At 46.0% G+C, this 20,949-nt stretch overlaps 1 protein-coding gene across 2 annotated transcripts in view; it reads right to left on the reverse strand.

The window, feature by feature from the left end:
* Window positions 1-17,171, reverse strand: part of ARHGAP10 (Rho GTPase activating protein 10) — a 373,246-nt gene extending 356,075 nt beyond the window's left edge. The window contains exon 1 of one of the 2 annotated variants that reach the window (XM_069556745.1): window positions 16,643-17,171. In XM_069556745.1, the coding sequence (XP_069412846.1) occupies window positions 16,643-16,796 (154 nt within the window). In that variant the 5' untranslated portion in view covers window positions 16,797-17,171. The remainder of the gene's footprint in view (window positions 1-16,642) is intronic. The other variant, XM_069556746.1, reaches the window with a different exon arrangement.
* Between the last annotated feature and the right edge of the window lie 3,778 nt (window positions 17,172-20,949).

Genomic DNA, 20,949 nt, shown 5'->3' on the forward strand with positions numbered 1-20,949 from the left:
GTTATTGATATTTCTCCCAGCAATCTTGATTCCAGCTTGTGCTTCCTCCAGCCCAGTGTTTCTCATGATGTGCTCTGCATATAAGTTAAATAAGCAGGGTGACGATATACAACCTTGTTGGTCTCCTTTCTCAATTTGCAACCAGTCTGTTGTTCCATGTCCAGTTCTAACTGTTGCTTCCTGACCTGCATACAGGTTTCCCAAGAGGCAGGTCAGGTGGTCTGGTATTCCTATCTCTTCAAGAATTTTCCAGAGTCCATTGTGATCCACACAGTCAGAGGCTTTGGCGTAGTCAATAAAGCAGAAGTAGATGTTCTGCAACACGCACTCATAAAAGAAAGAAATACCTCTCAAGCACAGCCAGAGGAGAACCCGGAAGCACCGCCGCCTACGCAGCAGGAACCACGAACACCTCCGCGTTCCCACCAAACCCGTTCCTCTGGCTGGCCCACTTCAGCACGCGGCCCTCATTGCCCAGGCCAGGCACCCAGGAGTCATCTCTAAGGCATCCTTCCTCAGCACCCCGACCCAAGCGGCCACCAAAGCCCCAGAATCCCGGCTCCTTAACAGCCTGCCTCGTCCACCAAAGTCTCCGGCCTGAATGAGTGAGCGCCCACCCTCCAGGCCCGCGGTCCTCAAATCCATTCTCCCGGTTGCAGGCTTCCTAAACCTTTCTAAGACACAACTCGGATGTGGCCGATCCCCTGCTCAAAGACAGGGGTGACATACCATAGCTTTCTACCGTCCTTTGGATAAGGGGTCTGAAGTCCCCAACCTGCTTCACCAGACCCTTCCCGCCCTTGCCCCTGCACCGTAGCCCCCTCTTCCTGCTCCCCCGCCACCGCCACCTCCAGGCCCCACCCCATCCGTGCCGGTCCCGTAGCCACACCCACGTGCTCGCTGTTGCCTCCAGGCCACCCGCCTGCATTTCACTACAGGGAACATCCTCCTACCCTACCTGGGGAACATCCTTCTTCCCTACCCGCAGCATAGACCTCCTTCTGGTCTCAGCGTAGAAGTTACCAACTTCTTTGTTTTGTTATAGGCTGCACCTTGCATATGTAGGATCTTAGCTCTCCAAGCAGGGACCAAGGTCATATCCCCCTGCAGTGGAAGACCAGAGTCTTAACCACTGGACCACTAGGGAAGTCTCTGAGAAGTTTCTAACTTCTTGAAGTCCTCCTTGACCCCCTCAACCAGTTAGTCCTATTAACTATGGCTACAGCACCCCATTCTCCATTGTCACTCAACAGTGTGAATGACAATGCTTAATTAATCTATCTCCCCCATGAGAAGGCTAACTTCGGCATAGATATACCAGCTCTCCTTATTGCTGTGAAAGTGAAGTCGCTCAGTCGTGTCCAACTCTTTGCAACTGGTGGACTGTAGCCTACCAGGCTCCTCCATCCATGGGATTCTCCAGGCAAGAATACTGGAGTGGGTTGCCATTTCCTTCTCCAGGGGATCTTCCCGACCCAGGGATCGAACTCAGGCCTCCCACATTGCAGGCAGACGCTTTAACCTCTGCACCACCAGGGAAGCCCCTAACCCTCTAGCAACTAACCCCACAACAGGTTGGGTTCAGTGGCTTCAGATGACGCCTTTCTTCCACTGTGACAAATGAGATTATTATAGTGATAACTAAATAGTAAACAGATTTTTAAATTTTTTTCCTAGACTTAAGAAAACACATATAGGGCTCACTATAGACCAGGCCGTCTTTTTAAGCACTTTACAAATAATTAATTTAATCTTAGCAACATTCAGGGAGATAAAATTACTATCCACATTTGACAGATGAGGAAATTAAGGCACAAAGAAGTTAAGCAAAGTCACCCAAGGTCATCCACAGTAAATGGATCTGACTTCAAACATCATGATCCTTAACATTTGGCTGGGCTGCCTTTGACCTGCATTTCACAAAAGAAAAACAAAACTATCTGTCAGAGCGATAGAAGTACTATCTGCCAGGTTCTCAAATATAAGAAATGACGTGTCAATGACACTCCGCTCCCTTGTACTTTGTTGGCTTTGTTTCCAAAACTTTCAAGCCAAGATCTTCAGTAATATGCTGGATTTCAATAACCTGTTACAGAAGGTTTCTCCTGCTTAATAAATAAGGGGCCTGTATCAGCCCTGAATTTCAAAATATCGTGAGCCTCAAAGACAGAAAAGAACACGTGTTCACAGACGATTTCCACTGTTACTACAGGGAAAGCCACAACCATATTCAAGTTCAGCCTAAGGAAGTCATCTTCCAATAATGAAAATGATGGTGGGGAGCAGGGGGATGATGGTGATGATGACAGTACCTACCACGGGCCAGGGAGAGCTCTAAGATCTTTCATAAGTTACATGAGGATTAAATATCACCATCCCTTGAGGTAGAGTTCTTGGTATCTCCATTTTACTAACAAACAGAAAATTAGCCACTGAGGGTTTCACTAACCTGCCCAAGGTCACCTAATCAGTGGTGGAGCTAACTTTATAGTCAGAATTTTTTTAAAAGCACATTCTTAATGAGAATCCTAAATATATCCAGAATTCAGGCCAGAGGTGACATCACTCTGGCCAAACTGATCTTTCCTCCAGTCACATACCCAATCGTGACTCGTCCGCTACTAGAAGGTGATGGAACCTCGGAGCAAAGGGCAGACAGTGCCTGCGGGTGAACCAGGCAACAAGGAAAGAAAACTCACACTCCCCGTTGAAATATTAAGTGGCACAAGATTAACATCTTCCTCAGGAAGCGCAGGGAGGAAATTCTAGTCTGACCAGAGAGGCAGGCCTAGCAGCAGCATTGCAGCAGTAATCCCAGCAGATCTCGGGGCTTAAAGAGATGTCTGCGCTTAAAATGTCCAGTGTCAGGGTTTTTTTTTCAGTGTGCCTGTTTATTTAAAGAGAAGGATGTCAAAGCTTTCTAATTAGAAAAACATCCCCCTAGCAAGTCTATAAATTATGTCCCTACATTTCCTACATTAGGGTAATTAAATAAACAGGCTGTTTGCACAGAGGCCTATCAAAATACCAACCAATCCCTGCCTTAAAAATCATGCTCATCTGACCTAACCAGACTGACAGTTTCCAGAGTGCTTAAAGAGCACTGTGTTTATGAAGATGACCATTTTTTTTTCACATGCTAATACTGAAAATCTAATTTCAGTAAGGCAAAAAGGCCCTTGAAGATTTTGTGTGACTCAGGCCAGTTATTTTTTCCAATCTTGAAATTTAAACTGATTTGTTCTGATTGCCCATGCCAAGCTGGTAACATTAAATATCAAACAAACATTTTATTAAATATCTTTAAAATTCATGACTTCGTTATCTGCTGGTTATTAGAGTTAGTGTTTGGATTTTTTTTTAATGTATTTGGCTGCACTGGGTCTTAGTCACAGCATGCAGATCTTTAGTTGCGGCATGTGGGATCTTAGTTCCCTGACCAGGGATTGAACCCAGGCCCCCTGCATTAGGAGCACAGAGTCCCACCACTAGACCACCAAGGAAGTCCCCAGACATAGTGTTTCAAAGTTTATAAAAATAACACGAGGGCTTTCATACTGAATAAATTCTCCAAATATATTGTCTCACAATCCAAAAACTGCATGTAAATAAGGTACCTCACAAAACACCTTAGAGTATCTACATTAACTTCAATTAACCAAGTCTTTTTAAATGCCACTTGTAGGAAAAAGGTCAAACTCAATGAAACGGAGCTACATGCATCCACGTGGCTAAATCTCACAAATAGGATGTCAAGGGGAAAAAGCTGCAGAAGAACCCATATGGGCTTCCCGGGTGGTGCAGTGATAGAGAATGTACCCACCAATGCAGGAGATGGAAAAGACCCAGGTCCAAGTCCTGGGTCAGCAAGATCCCTGGAGAAGACAACAGCAACTCACTTCAGTATTCTTGCTGGGAGAATTCCATGGACAGAGGAGCCTGGCCACAGGGTTGCAAAGAGTCGGTCACAACTAAGCACACTTGAACACATGTAGTATGAATCCATTATATGATGACTCAGTTCAGTCGCTCAGTCGTGTCCGACTCTGCGACCCCATGAATCGCAGCACGCCAGGATCAGAGTCTTTTCCAATGAGTCAACTCTTCGCATGAGGTGGCCAAAGTACCGGAGTTTCAGCTTTAGCATCAGTCCTTCCAAAGAACACCCAGTGCTAAAAACACGCAAAACATACTGTCTTTAGGAATGTGTGCAAATGTATTAACACATTATTAACTGGAAACGTATTAATACATCTTTTGTTACCAGAACATTATTGATTGGAAACATACCAATATCACTTATGTAACAAATCGATGGCCACAAGCATTAGTTTCCACAAAAATCCTCCAGTCAATAATGAGTTAAAATACCTGGGAATAATGCATGCCAGATTTGAGATAGTTGCACCTCTTCAGGGAAAGGGTGCCATTGAGAAGAGGCAGACAGAAGCTTTTATTTCAAAGCTGAACGGCAAATACAGAGTGGTTTAGGATGAGACTCTCTGTATCATTTTACAGTTCTAAACTGACTCGACATTAGGAAAAAGCCTAATACTAAAATATGAGAACAAAGGACTTCCCTGACAGTCCAGTGATTAGGACTCCACACTTCCACTGCTGAGGGTGCAATCCCTGGTCAGGGAACTAAGATCCTGCAAGCCCAGTGGTGTGGCCAAACAATATATATACACACACATAAATACATATATGTATATACATATATGTGTGCTGTGCTTAGTTGCTCAGTCGTGTCTGACTCTTTTCAACCCCATGGTCTGCAGCCCACCAGGCTCCTCTGTCCATGAGGATTCACCAGGCAAGAATACTAGAGTGGGTTGCCATGCCCTCCTCCAGGGGATCTTCTAAACCAGGGATCGACTGAACCCAGGTCTCTCACATTGCAGGTGGATTCTTTACCATCTGAGCTACCAGGGAAACCCACATATGTATACACATACATATATATACACGTGTATATATATGTATATATATATATAACAAAATTGAAATTTACGCTTCTAAAAGCTGGGATGAGAAATGGAGAGGAAAAGAGACACTAAGAGAAAGGAAGAGATGAGATTAAGAGGCAGGAAGAGAGACATCTCCAACTAGCAACTGATCCTAAATCAACCCAATCTCTGAATACCCACACTTACTACACAAATTAACAATCAGTTTTACTTACAGTAGCCATCCCAGGTGGCCTTAAATTCTAAATCATGGTCCTTGAACTGAGCTAATAAGCACAGTCTCCTAACTAGATCGTGAAATGTATAACGCTTGCCAGATAAGCAGGTCTTACTGTAGTAACTTCTCCTAACGGAAGACCGCAGTTACATCCCTTTAGAGAGACAGCTTACTATTGTGGTTAAGGGTTTTGGAGTCCGACAAATGTGGGTTCACATTCCAGCTCCACCACTGACGAACTGTGTGACTGGAACAAGCTGTTAACCTCGCTAAATTAGTTTCCAAATCTGTAATGGGGTAAATAACAACATACCTCATTGAGGAAGTTTTCACAGTAAATAAGAGGATTTACCACAAAGTAAACCAAACTGTTTAAGCCTTCCTCAGCGATCAGTGCAAAGAAATAGAGGAAAACAACAGAATGGGAAAGACTAGAGATCTCTTCAAGAAAATTAGAGATACCAAGGGAACATTTCATGCAAAGATGGGCTTGATAAAGGACAGAAATGGTATGGACCTAACAGAAGCAGAAGATATTAAGAAGAGGTGGCAAGAATACTCAGAACAACTGTACAAAAAAGATCTTCGCAACCAAGATAATCACGATGGTGTGATCACTCACCTAGAGCCAGACATCCTAGAATGTGAAGTCAAGTGGACCTCAGAAAGCATCACTACGAACAAAGCTAGTGGAGGTGATGGAATTCCAGTAGAGCTGTTTCCAATCCTGAAAGATGATGTTGTGAAAGTGCTGCACTCAATATGCCAGCAAATTTGGAAAACTCAGCAGTGGCCACAGGACTGGAAAAGGTCAGTTTTCATTCCAATTCCAAAAAAAGGCAATGCCAAAGAATGCTCAAACTACCACACAATCGCACTCATCTCACATGCTAGTAAAGTAATGCTCAAAATTCTCCAAGCCAGGCTTCAGCAATACGTGAACTGTGAACTTCCAGATGTTCAAGCTAGTTTTAGAAAAGGCAGAGGAACCAGAGATCAAATTGCAAACATCCGCTGGATCATCAAAACAGCAAGAGAGTTCCAGAAAAACATCTATTTCTGCTTTATTGACTATGCCAAAGCCTTTGACTGTGTGGATCACAATAAACTGCGGAAAATTCTGAAAGAGATGGGAATACCAGACCACCTGACATGCCTCTTGAGAAATCTGCCTGCAGATCAGGAAGCAACAGTTAGAACTGGACATGGAACAACAGACTGGTTCCAAATAGGAAAAGGAGTATGTCAAGGCTGTATATTGTCACCCTGCTTATTTAACTTCTATGCAGAGTACATCATGAGAAACGCTGGGCTGGAAGAAACACAAGCTGTAATCAAGATTGCCTGGAGAAATATCAATAACCTCAGATATGCAGATGACACCACGCTTATGGCAGAAAGTAAAGAGGAACTAAAAAGCCTCTTGAATAAAATGAAAGAGGAAAGTGAAAAAGTTGGCTTAAAGCTCAACATTCAGAAAACGAAGATCATGGCATCTGGTCCCATCACTTCATGGCAAATAGATGGGGAAACAGTGGAAAAAGTGTCAGACTATTTTGGGGGGCTCCAAAATCACTGCAGATGGTGACTGCAGCCATGAAATTAAAAGACGCTTACTCCTTGGAAGGAAAGTGATGACCAACCTAGAGAGCATATTCAAAAGCAGAGACATTACTTTGTCAACAAAGGCCCGTCCAGTCAGGCTATGGTTTTTCCAATAGTCATGTACGGATGTGAGAGTTGAACTGTGAAGAAAGCTGAGCGCCAAAGAATTGATGCTTTGGAACTGTGGTGTTGGAGAAGACTCTTGAGAGTCCCTTGGACTGCAAGGAGATCCAACCAGTCCATTCTGAAGTAGATCAGCCCGGGGATTTCTTTGGAAGGAATGATGCTGAAGCTAAAACTCCAGTATTTTGGCCACCTCATGCGAAGAGTTGACTCATTGGAAAAGACTTTGATGCTGCGAGGGATTGGGGGCAGGAGGAGAAGGGGATGACAAAGGATGAGATAGCTGGATGGCGTCACCAACTCGATGGACGTGAGTCTGGGTGAACTCCGGGAGTTGGTGATGGACAGGGAGGCCTGGCATGCTGCGATTCATGGGATCGCAAAGAGTCGGACATGACTGAGAGACTGAACTGAAACCAAACTGTAAATGCTTAATAAAGGTTAGCTACCATTGTTAAAATCATTTAAATGATGTTCATTTCAAATAACAGTTTTTGATTGAAGTTGTAAACTGCCTGTTAGTCTCTGATATGTAATTCTGTTAAAGTAACCTAGTAACCACAACTACTGAAGCTGGTGGGCCTGGAGTCTGAGCTCCACAATAAGAGAAGCCAGCGCCATAAGCCCCATGCGTCGCAATAGAGAAACTACAGAAACGAAGACCCAGCGCAGTCAAAAATAAGCAATCTTAAAAAAAGAAAAAAAAGGAACCAAGCAAAAAACATCTAAGACAGTCAATCAGAATCATAATCTACAAATATCTAAACACTCTCCTACAACTCGTGAAGAAAGCCAACCTGACAAGTTTTCTCTAAACAAGTTGTAGAAAAATCAAAGGCAATACAAGAGAATACTGAACCCCATAGAGCAGTGCATTCACAGCTACGTTTCTAACACTAAACTTTTAAAAAGTGACAACAGACACCACATGATATTAACTATGGTCAGACGTAAAGTGACAGTGTGAGTCACTTAGTCATGTCTGACTCTTTGTGACCCTACGGACGGTGTAGCCCACCAGGCTCCTCTATCCGTGGAATTCTCCAGGCAAGAATACTGGAGTGGGTAGCCATTCCCTTCTCCAGGGGAATCTTCCTGACCCAGGGATTGAACCCAGGTCTCCTGCATTGCAGGCAGATTCTTTATACTCTGAGCCACCAGGGAAGCCCCACGGTCGGAGGTAAACACTTGGACCTATTCACGACCACACACACTCAGCAATCATTTAAGCACTTACAGTACCTAGAGGACTACACAGTACTTCCATCTCCTTCGTAATTCTTGCCTCTCAACCTCTCCCCCAAAAAATAAAATCAAAAGGTGATAAGTAGCTATTGGAGTCAGAATTCAAAACAGCTTCTTTGGAAATCTGTCCAGGGGACTTGGAGTATCGTTTGGCAGAAAAGAGGTTATGTAACAACTCCTCCAGACTGTCTCTGGCTGCCCTGTATAATCCTGGCGGATTTCCCACAGTAAACACAAACACCATCCACTAAATTGTTAGGGTCTCCTGCATGTTAGACACTAAGATGAATGTCCTCTAAAAACACCGTTGTGATTTTTTCAAGAATCTGCGGGCTCCAACCTCTGACGATGTTACCCTATCTTCTCAAGCCGAGCTCTTCCTGCCCTCTTGGGCTCTGTCTTATCAATCCCCTGGATGGCAAGCCTGGGGCTGCCTGCCTGAGCCTTAGTTGCAGACAACTGGGCTAGATCGCCAACATTCTTAGTGACACCTTCCACATCACCCTCAGGCCTTTCTGAATCAGAAACAAATTCTGGGATATACTCTCCCAAGACACCGCTTAGCTTTAATTCATCCACTCACAACCTGCCAGATTTCTTAGCATCCTGAGCTCCATTCAAGCTTTGGAAGCCTTACCAACCTTAGACCACTAAGTCTTTCTTCTTGGCCATTGGTCACAATGATTTGGACGAACACATTCTTAGGGATAACGGGCACTAAAGATTAGACACTCATCTCTGGGCCAGAGCAGCCATTCTGTGGGGCAAGAAAACAGCCTGCATACTAAAATGTATACCTGTACCCACGCTCCTATGGACACCTGATCTTTGACAAAGGAGGCAAGAATATCCAATGGAGAAAAGACATCTCTTTAACAAGCGGTGCTGGGAAAACTGGTCAACCACTTGTAAAAGAATGAAACTAGAACACTTTCTAATACCATACACAAAAATAAACTCAAAATGGACTAAAGATCTAAATGTAAGACCAGAAGCTATTAAACTCCTAGAGGAGAACATAGGCAAAACACTCTCCGACATAAATCACAGCAGGATCCTCTATGACTCACCTCCCAGAATATTGGGAATAAAAGCAAAAATAAACAAATGGGACCTGATTAAAATTAAAAGCTTCTGCACAACAAAGGAAACTATAAGCAAGGCGAAAAGACAGCCTTCGGAATGGGAGAAAATAATACCAAATGAAGCAACTGACAAAGAATTAATCTCAAAAATATACAAGCAACTCCTGCAGCTCAATTCCAGAAAAATAAACACCCCAATTAAAAAATGGGCCAAAGAACTAAACAGACATTTCTCCAAAGAAGACATACAGATGGCTAACAAACACATGAAAAGATGCTCAACATCACTCATTATCAGAGAAATGCAAATCTAAACCACAATGAGGTACCATTTCATGCCAGTCAGAATGGCTGAGATCCAAAAATCTACAAGCAATAAATGCTGGAGAGGGTGAGGAGAAAAGGGAACCCTCTTACACTGTTGGTGGGAATGCAAACTAGTACAGCCACTATGGAGAACAGTGTGGAGATTCCTTTAAAATCTGGAAACAGAACTGCCATATGACCCAGCAATCCCACTGCTGGGCATACACACTGAGAAAACCAGAACTGAAAGAGACACGTGTACCCCAATGTTCATCGCAGCACTGTTTATAATAGCCAGGACATGGAAACAACCTAGATGTCCATCAGCAGATGAATGGATAAGAAAGCTGTGGTACATATACACAATGGAGTATTACTCAGCCATTAAAAAGAATACATTTGAATCAGTTCTAATGAGGTGGATGAAACTGGAGCCTATTGTACAGAGTGAAGTAAGCTGGAAAGAAAAACACCAATATAGTATACTAACGCATATATATGGAATTTAGAAAGATGGTAACAATAACCCTGTATGCGAGAAAGCAAAAGAGACACAGATGTATAGAACAGTCTTTTGGACTCTGTGGGAGAGGGTGGGTTGATTTGGGAGAATGGCATTGAAACATGTATAATATCATATGTGAAACGAATCACCAATCCAGTTTCCATGCAGGATACAGGATGCTTGGGGCTGGTGCACTGGGATGACCCAGAGGGATGGTATGGGGAGGGAGATTGGAAGGGGCTCAGGATGGGGAACACGTGTACACCCGTGGCAGATTCATGTTGATGTATAGCAAAACCAATACAATATTGTAAAGTAATTAGCCTCCAATTAAATAAATTTATATTAAAAAATGTATACCTGCAAATTAGACAATACATCATAATTGTTCACGTTCGAGTGCTTGTTTGAAACACTCTCCATTTTCTTTTTTCTTTTCACTTTCTGGCCATACCTTGCAGCGTGTGGGATCTTAGTGTCTTAGGTTGAACCTGCGCCCCCTGCAGTGTAAGCACGGAGTCTTAACCACCCGACTCCCCAGAAAGTCTCATCATCTCCATTTTATGGATGACAACACAGATACAGAAAAGCTAACCAACATGACTAAGGTCCCACGGTGAATGAGTAGCAGCGCCTTGGCCATGCTCTTTATCTCCTATACTATACTCTCTCACCAGCTATATTAAAAATTAAAACACAAAAACGTCCTCCTCTGCCTTCTCCCTCTTCCGGAAGTCAACGATGCTCTCTGGTGTCCCCCCACCCCCGCCACCACCAAAAAACAGAGTGAAGAGGAGGTGGTCAAAGAAAGCTCAGTAGGAGGCAGCAAATGGGAGGGCAGGGAAAAAGCAGTTCGGCAGGAAGACCCAGAGCAGCAGATGACCCAGCAGAAGACCCCGAGCACTGACCTGGCAGACATTCTACACAAACAGGGCTGGCTGGTGGAGAGCGCTAAATATTAATAGGAACTACTCTAAATGGAGACAAGAACCACCTTTGCAGTGAGTAAAGTATTGAAAGCCTTTAAAGCCTGTCTGGGTCCACATTCCAGGTCAAGACTGATAGGAATTACTTTTCATGGCAAGTCTACCCTAGCACTAGAGACCAGGTCACTAGTAAAACCCCAAGTGAGAGTTTAAGACTTACCCCCAAGTGATGCCCTGAACTGTAGGGGATCCACAGTAATTCCCTTGGGGCAAAGAATATAGATGAGTATCCTCCATTCACGGTAAAATTATATTTACTTTATTAACTTCTTAAATAGCATTTTACTTCCAGGCCTCATGAAATTCCACTTAATCAGAGCATCAGCCCACAATTTACAGTTATCCCACTTCATCAAAATCAGGATGTTGGAAATTCCCTGGTGGTCCATCGGTTAGGAGTCCATGCTTTCAAAGCTTAGTTAGGATCCAGTTTCAATCGCTGGTTGGGGAACTAAAATTCTGCAAGACATGTACGCTGCTGTGCTTAGTCACTCAGTCATATAAGATTCTTTGCGACCCCAAGGACTGTAGCCCGCCAGGCTCCTCGGTCCATGGGGAGTCTCCAGGCAAGAATATTGGACTGGGTTGCCATGCCCTCCTCCAGGGGATCTTTCCAACCCAGGAATTGAACTGGGATCTCCTGCATTACAGGCAGATTCTTTACCAGCTGAGCTACCAGGGAAGCCCATAAGCCATGAGGAGCAGCCCAAAAAAACCAAAACACAAAAAAGAGTGTTAAGTAGCAGAAAACCCAACTGAAACTGGCTCGTCATTTTGCTGGACTTCCCTTGTAGCTTAGTCGGTAAAGAATCTGCCTGCAGTGCAAGAGACCCAGGTTAGATCCCTGGGTTGGGAAGATCCCCTGGAGAAGGAAATGGCAACCCACTCCAAGATTCTTGCCTGGAGACTCCCAGGGACAGAGGAGCCCGGTGGGCTACAGTCCATGTGATCGCACGGGTCAGACACAAGCGAGCGACTGAAGAGCCAGAGAGGCAGGCACAGGACCACCTGTGGCTCTCATTACAGCATCAAAACTCCAGATTCAGTTACCACTCCTTATCTTGGTTCTACTCGCCCTCCCGAGATGGCGGGAACAGCTCCAGGCAACACAGACACACATCGCAGAAGGCAAGAACCCTTCATACGAGTCTCCCCTCTCAAAAAAGAAAACCTTTCCCAGTGTCTGCAGCAGACTTCCTAACAGGTCTCCCTGGTCAGAAGTGAGATACCAATCACTCATTCATCTAATTACCAGCCCAGAAAACAGGTGTACCATGCTGAGTTGTTAAGAGTTCAGCACTTCTCAACCCTGACCGCGCGTGTTTACAGCTCCCTAGGTGATCCTAATGGTCAACCAGGATTAGGATTGAGAACCACTGAGTCAGGCTAACCAGAATCATCCCTAAACACCTTTCTGTAAGTCATCTGGGAAACAGCATAGACATCTGGACAAAATTTGGATTGTCAGAGGGAAAAAACATTAGCTGGGCAAACAATAACACCTACACAACCGCTTCACACTTGTGTTTTCAAAACCCTTGCACATGTGGTTCAAGCTCAAGGCTATAGGCAACAACCCCGTTTTACAAATGAGACTAAGGCTCAAGTTTACTCAATGAAATTCTTTCAAGTCCTCCAAATCTCCCTATGCTTCCATGCAATAGCAACTTGACAAACTTCCCCAAAAGGAATAACTACGTGAACCGTGTCTCTGGAGCAAGAAACACAAAGACAGCAAAGGGGAACTTTTATGCTCCTAAGAAAACCAAAGTAAAAATCATTAAAATATCAAGGCCTAAAAGAAGTACCAAAACAAAGACTTGAAAGACTCGAGTTCTAGTTCTGGCCACCAGTAACACGATTCCCCAGGTCTGTGATGAGAGAAGACTAATGAGGGCCCTTCCAGCTCACACACACAGACACACACCCCCAGACAATCTGAGTTTACTAAGGAGCCTGCTACTCAGCTATGTAAGTGCTTAAGGACTGTAAGGACTATCTGTTTAAAACATACATGTCTTCCTCTAGCACAGAACATATTCTCTCAAGAATGACTAACTATAAACTTTACAGCAAAAGCATATAAGGTTTATTGCCATTTCTAATAAATACACATCACTAGGAAACATAAGCATCTGAAACTACACAGACATCAGAGGAATGGCTTACAAAAGTTTAAACTGTATTGAAAGAAGACACTGATTATTCTAGAAAGGAGTGGAAAAAAAGGAAAAGTGCTAAAAAAAAAGCCATCTAAACAAAGAGTCCATTGAACTCAATGAAAGATCTCCAAATCCATCACATAAATCAATGATCCCAGACTCTCCTCTCTTCTGCTCCTCCCCACCCCCACTGCTCTCTCCAAAATTACTCCCCATGCATAGACAGACACCAAACCATCCCTCTAAAGCAGCTCTTTCCCATTATGTCAGGCTTCTGCTGCAAAACCCTCAGTGATTCGCCACAGGATGAAGCCCACATTCCAAGCCCACTTTTACGGCTTCAATCATCTGAAACTGACCTTTCCACCAATCTCATCTACTCCCTCAAATGAAATTGCCATTCCGGCCAAACTAGTCTCCTCATCCTACTCCAACAGGGGTCTGGTTTCTTCCCAGCTGTTTCCAATCTGACCAGGTTCTATTCCTTCCTTGAAACACCAGAATTCCCAAACTTCCACTCTAACTTGCAACGTGCTCTTGTTTCTGATCAAGTTAGAAAACCTGTCACTGAATCCTCTGAATCTTTTAACCTGTGTGTCTGTGTATCCTTTGTTTCTTCAAGAACTAAGCACAATGTGTACAGGAGTTCAAATGCGTTTCCTAGATCGAGCTGAACTTTAACCACAGGACAGTAACCTCAGGGACAAGGGCCTCCGCTTGGTTTCCTCTCTGTGTCTCCAGCCCGATCCTCAAGCTGTAGATGCGAAGCACTTGTTGATTGGCTACTTAACTGAACTCAGGAGTAAACATTCAGGCCCTACAGAACTCATCTCCAACTTCTTTAATAATCTGTGGATTATTCAAAGCCTCAATACATTCTTCACAGAAGTAACAATTTGGCTGTCAGCTTTGTATTTAGAAACGTATTGGTAATAGGGGTGTTTTCATAATTTTCAGAGATTACGCCTTCACAAACGACCAAGACATTAAAAAAAAAAAAAAAAGCAAAAACAAAGTTACATAAACCTGACAAGTATTCAGTGAATGCAGGAGGCATCACACAGGGCAATTAAAAGCGGAAACCCCTTAAAGGCACAATTCTGAAAATGCCATTTTTGCAAAACAAACCCTACAGTGTCAGAAAACACAGTCTGAGCTAGTTGACTGTTCCCCGTTCCGTAGCTACTCCCTCTATCTCAGGTCTCTCCTCGACCTCTTGATTCAGATATTCTAGAAAAGCTCAACTGATTATGCCAATGATTGACCTCGACCGTAATTTTGAATTACCTAATCAAGTCACTGCTGAACACTGCAGAATCTTACTGATGCCTCTTAGAAGGGAACTCATGTAAATCAACCTCTTTAATAAACCAATAGTCAGTTGTTAAAAAATAACAATAAATAATAAATTAAATTTTTTTAAAAAAAGAACAAGAGAAACAGAACTCAAAAGTGACCTGACTAATTTTCCTGCAGCCAGGCCCTAACAGTGAAGCGAATTACACTCAGGTGTCCCAAGTTACATCCTTCGATCTTAGTCTTGATATGAACTCCATGTGAACTTTATGGGGCAAGCTGGGCAAAGGCCAGGTCCTTCCTAACTTGCCAAAGGCATGCGAGCTAAAGCTGTGTTCCTGTCCTTCTCTGGAAAAGGAGAAAAAAGAAACTTTGGTTGCTCTCTAGAGCATAAGCATAAGTTATGGGTCTTACAGTAAAGGATAAGAATCAAAAGGAGTAAGGAGTCAATTCGCAAGTGCCAGAAAGTCTACATTCTGGAGAGGAGGGCTGACAGCTGGGCCCCCAGATGCACTGGCTGCTGCGGGAACACAGGCGTGTGTCCTGCTGGCAGAAGAGCGAATATGCAGTCACATAAATAGCTTTCCACCAGTGGCCAGACTGGCTTTGCCATCTGCCTCTCTCCACACCAAAGCCTCCCTCCTCATACCCCTCGAGCCAGAGGGAGCTGCTAGAGTCAGTGAGAAAGGACACTCCCCCAGCCAGCGACACTAGTGAAGACCAAGCTACAAAAGGAAAGTCTTTCTCATGTCCACTGCACGCGCGCGCGCACACTCACACATCCCACGTCCTTTTCATCTCCTCCTCTCTCCGTTTACACCTACATATTTACAACCCCTCCCCATCCCCATCCCAACACACACACAACGCCAAGACACTGGAGAGCCACTAATGCAATAGCCCACCAGCCACATGTCCCAAAGTGATTCCCAATCCTCATTTTGCAACACCAGAGGTCACAGAATCAAAACGAACCCTGGTCATCACCTAGAGAAGCTGAGTGACTTGCTTCCAAAATTAGAGATGGCTCACTCACTGAATTCTTTCCATGAAATCATATTTCTTTCAATTCATTCATTCATTGAATTTGCACTGTTCCAGGCTCTGGGCTGGGTACCTGAGACAATTCAGTCAGTACATTTCCATCTTCCTTAATGCAAAATGGGGAACTGGGGTGGGGGGCACGCGGTGACATGGGATATTTTTCCCAGTCTGCTGCATGGATAGGTCTTTTTAAGAGGGAAAAGCCAACACTCAACCGGTATCCTCAGGATGGGGTATAGGTTACATGTGTGCTCAGGAGGCCCGGCTCCTCACTCAAGCTAATTTTTTCCTATTTCCAGCTGCATCACCAACTCAGTGTTTCAGCATGCATTTCAGGCCACCTCCCTCCTAGACTCTTTTCAGACGCTATAAGCGGATACATCTCTTATTTTCCTGTGGCCACTTCTGAGTTGCTCAAAAGATAGAGACGAACAGGGTTGGAAGGCAGCAAGCTTGGCCGGGGTGGAATTCCCTATTTGCAGGCAGGGCTCGCTGGGGCTAGAGGGCAGGCTGTCTGCTCAGCCTCACAAGCTCCGATCTGTGAACCCTCCTCGGCGCAGCAGGAGGAAAAGAATTTTCACAACGCCAGGTGGACTTTCGGGTTTAGCATAGTAAGGCGCCTGGGACGAGACTGTCGCAGCGGATCCGAAAAAAGACACAGAAAGGGTACGGCTTAAGGGACTTCTGACCAACTCAGCAGGTTTGCAAAGAATCCTCAGGCAAGTTCTTCTGAAGGATCACGAGACAAGACCCGTGAAATTGATGTGTTTCAGACGAGACAGAGCAGCTCTAGGGGGCAAGAGAACCTGCCTGCCGACGGGTCCGGCGGAGAACGCAGGCACCGAGGGCGCCCGGCCGGAGCTGCGGGTCTGGCGGGCGGCAAGCTTACGCGCATGGCTCCCGGCTCGGGCCGCCGCGCGGGGGCAGGGGCGGGAAAGGGACTCGCCCCGGCTGCCCGAGAAGCCGAGGAAGCACGACCCCGGGGCCTCGCGGTGCCGGATGAATCCCCTGACCCTCCGGCTGCCGGCCCCAGGCACGGGACGGTCGGTGTCCCTCTGGCAGAGGCTCCTGCTGGCCTCGCCCCGGGGCCCCGCTTACTTTTGGTCGCGGCGATGAGGTTCTTGCCGTCCTTGATGAGCTCTTTGATGAACTTGTTGGTCCTCTCCAGCTCCGCTTCGTGGGCACGGATCCTCTCCCGGAACCACGGGCTGTCGAGGTAGCAGTCGCTGAACTCCAGAGGCTGCAGCCCCATGACGGCGGCGCTCCGCGCGCACAGCCCGAGCCGGGCGCCGGGCCGAGGTGAGGGGCCGCAAGCGTAGCAAGCGCCGGAGAAGCTAGGAGCCCCGGGCGCGCGGCGAGCGCAGCGCGCACATGCCCCGCGGAGGGCAGCCGGGCCGCACGCAGCAGCACGGCAGCGGCGAGCGAGAGCGCGGCGCCGGGATCCCGGCAGCCCCCGCCGGAGCTCGGGCGCCGCGGCCCCGCCCCGCCCGGCCCCGCGCCGCACGCCCTCCCGGAGGCGCCCCGCCCGGGCCCGCGCGCGCCCCTGTCTCGTCCCTCCGCCTTCCTCCTTCCTCCTCTCCGTGCCTTCCCCGAACGTCTCTTCCTTCTTTTCCTTCTCTTCCCCACGCGCAGTGGCCCCTCCTCTTCCTTCCGAGGCTTCCTTGGTGTATAATTTCGCCCTGCGGCTCACCTCCAGCCCCAGGCGCGAGCGCCTCCCCTTTTCTTGGCTCCCCTCTTCGGAGTGACTCACCGTCGGCTCCCTGATGCGGGGAAACTTGACCGGGACCAGGAAGGGGTGTCTTCAGAGCATCTGTAATACTCCGCAGCCGGACGGCTCGACTCTGAGGTCTGGCTTGCTGGGGTAAAAGGTTTGACTTCTAGGTTTCATCCTCCCGGGACGGACCCTGAACTGTGAATGGACGCACACGCAGGGCTCTTTTTTTCCCCCATTCTCGGCCCTCGTCTAAAGTAAAATGCCTGTAAATCTACACCTTAGATTGAAAGCTTTTTAAGGGCAAGGAGCATTTTCTTGCGGGGCGGGCAGCTGCTCTTCCACTCTTCTGTGTAATCACACCGAACGACTTGGTGTAGGGGAGAGGGTGTCAGATCACGGTAGAGTCGTTTCTGCTGTAGTCAGCAGATTAAATTTGCCAGGGTAGATTGAGTCGATCTTTATTATACCACAAATGAGCACCTGAGAACAATTGCCAGGTTCTCTGTGGTTTTCACCAGATGGGCGTGACGATCGAATGAGAATCTGTCAGCGCACCCTGAAAAGGGGTACTTTTCAATGTGTCTTCAAACAATTCAGTGTGTCCTCACAATGAATGTTAATAGGCATTCTGAATGACTGAAATCCTTACCTCAAAGAAACCGATTGTTCATTAGAGTAACTGTTCATAATAGCAGCTAACAGTTTATTAGGGGCCCCTGGTAGCTCAGTTGGTACAGAATCCACCTGCAATGCAGGAGACCCAGGTTCGATCCCTGGGTGGGGGAGAGCCCCTGAAGAAAGAAATGGCAACCCGCTCCAGTATTCTTGCCTGGAAAATCCCATAGACAGAGGAGCCTGACAGGCTACAGTCCATGGGGTCGCCAAGAGTCGGACACAATTTAGCGACTAAACAACAGTTTATTAAGCAATTATTATCTGCCAGGCACACACCAGGAACTCTGTATACATTTTTACAAGCTCGGGAACAACATATGTTTACATATATAGGTTCGCTTGTGATGTTAATATCACCAAGGGACTTCAAAGTGGTTCTTTAAAAGGTGCAGATTGCTAGCTGGGTAGTTGAGACTCTGAGCAGTTTGTTGTAGGAGTGTTACCCTCAGGAACTAGTTTTAAAAACCTCCTACTCAATAAGCTCTTTTTGTTACAAAACAGCCTGCAAATGGCTAGCCCACAGATTAAACAGATAAACATTATTACTTTAATGTCCATCCTACCGAGAGTTCAAAATGTTTTACAAACAACTTTTACCCCTTGAAAATCCTGGTGCTGGCTACAATCTGCAGGGGAGCTGGAATCTACAGAAAAGAAAAGAGGCAAATAAAAAAGGGAAAGACAAGAATAGGAGGGATGTAAACAGTTGGCTGTTAACCAAACAGCCAAACACTGACAGGCACCGGATCCTCTGGACAAAATCCTAAACCTTTCCTCATAAAAAGGGGCTGCTGACATCTCCCAGTTAACATCTGAGTCAGCAACTCCACTCCCTTGGCTTATAACCAAGAGAAATGAAAACATATGTCCTCGCAAATGCTTGTTCTTGGTAACAGTGTTCATAATAGGCAAAAAGTAGGCTCAACCCAAATGTCCACCAGCTGAGGAGTGGATAAATCTGTATCTATACAATGGAATGGACTTCCCTGGTGGCTCAGATGGTAAAGAATCTGCCTGCAAGGCAGGAGACCTGGGTTCCATCCCTGGGTGGGGAAGATCCCCTGGAGAAGGGAATGGCTACCCACTCTAGTATTCTTGCCTGGAAAATTCCATGGACAGAGGAGCCTGGTGGGCCACAGTCCATCGGGTCACAAAGAGACGGACTGAACGATTAACACTTTCACAAACACTTTGACATACAGTGAAATGGGCTTTCCAGGTGGCGCTAGTGGTAAAGAACTCTCTTGCCAATGCAGGAGGCTAAGAGACACAGATTCGATTCCTAGGTTGGGAAGATCCACTCCAGTATTGTTGATGGAGAAGCCCATGAACAGAGGAGCCTGGCGGGCTATGGCCCATGGGGTCGTAAAGGGTCAGACATGGCTGAAGCGACTCAGCAGGCATGCATGTACAATGGAATAATTCATCTACAATAAAAAGGAGTGATGTACTGAGGCATGCTACAACAGGATGAGCCTTGAAAACACCATGCTAAGTGGAAGAAGCCAGCCACAAAACACCACATGTAATATTATTCAATATGAAGTGTCCGGATATAAGTCGGGAGTGGGGTCAAGGTCTTATTGAAGGAGTCATTAAACAGTGAAGAGAAGAATCAGTAGGGGTTGGCTGCAAAGTAGCAGATGGGAGCAGAGGAATCCAGGCAGGAAAGCAGCCTGTGCAAGCCCCTGGGTTGGGAGTCTGGTACCTTCTGGAGACTGAAAGAGAAAATCAGGCATCAAGCTCAGTAAGTGAGAGAAACTAGCTGACGACGATGCTGGGTGCTGGAGGGTGAGCAGGGGTCAGACCTGGCAAAGTCTCACAGGCCATATACAGTGATGAAATTTCCACATACTGAGGTATGGGGGAGTCATACTGGCTTTTACATGAATTAAATTTTATGCTAAAACAGCCTGTCTGTGGCCTATCAAATGTACATTGTACATCTGCTTGAATTTTGTGAATTGACCAGAAGTGAAGAATGTCCATGTTAAAAATAAAGATTCAGGAGACTCCCCTGGAGGTCCAGTGGTTAAGACTGTGCTTCCAACTGAAAGATGCAGGGGATGATTCCTGGTTGAGAAACTAAGATCCAACATGCCTGGGCGGCACAGCAAAAAAAAAAAAAAAAAATCAAGATTCAACACCTCCCTTTCTGGGACGCCTGTGCTGGTACCCCTTCGATGATAAGACACTCTTCCCAGGCCAAGGCTATACTGACTCATTGAGTTCGTGCTGATCTGGTTTGTTTCATTTTTCTTGAGACCTTGAAAGAATGTATCCCTGACTTATTTGATGTTCTTTGTTCTGACAAGACATAAAACTGTGCTGAACATCATGCTTCTTTGGAGCAGTTCCTCAGGGCTATCTGAGAGGCTGTCTTCTGGGCTATACTCTTCAGTTTGGCTCAAATAAAACTCTTTTCTTTTCCTACTGTAGATCGTGTGTTGATTATTTTCATCATCAGTAGGATTTGGGATTATATCCTAATGCTATGGGGAGCCTATGAAGTTTTCAGCATGGTGGTAAAGTGATCTGGTTTGGGTTTCCTCTCCGGGTGCTATGTGGGGAATGGGAATCCAGAGGGAAGGCTTTTGGACTGGTCTGGGCAGGAAATGGTAGAGCTGTCAGCCAAGTGACAGTGGAGACAGAGAGCAGTAGATCAAAATGTATTTTAGAGGGAGATTCCGAGACTTCATAGGGCTTCCCAGGTGGCGCTTGTGGTAAAGACTCGCCTGCCAATGCACCAGACCTTAGAGACTCAGGGTCAGGAAGATCCCCTGGGGGAGGGCATGACAACCCACTCCAGTGTTCTTGCCCGGAGAAGCCCATGGACAGAGGAGCCTGGCGGGCTACAGTCCTTGCAAAGAGTTGGACACAACTGAAGCAGCTTAGCGCACAGCACACTGGGACCTGATTGCAGCCTGGATATAGAAATGAGGAAGAAAGTGACAAAGACGGCCCCAGGCTCCTGGCATGATAAGTTAGGTGGACGGCTATGAACGCTACTGAACAT

Source organism: Ovis canadensis, chromosome 17 (assembly GCF_042477335.2).
Source record: "Ovis canadensis isolate MfBH-ARS-UI-01 breed Bighorn chromosome 17, ARS-UI_OviCan_v2, whole genome shotgun sequence".
Classification (NCBI taxonomy): domain Eukaryota; kingdom Metazoa; phylum Chordata; class Mammalia; order Artiodactyla; family Bovidae; genus Ovis; species Ovis canadensis.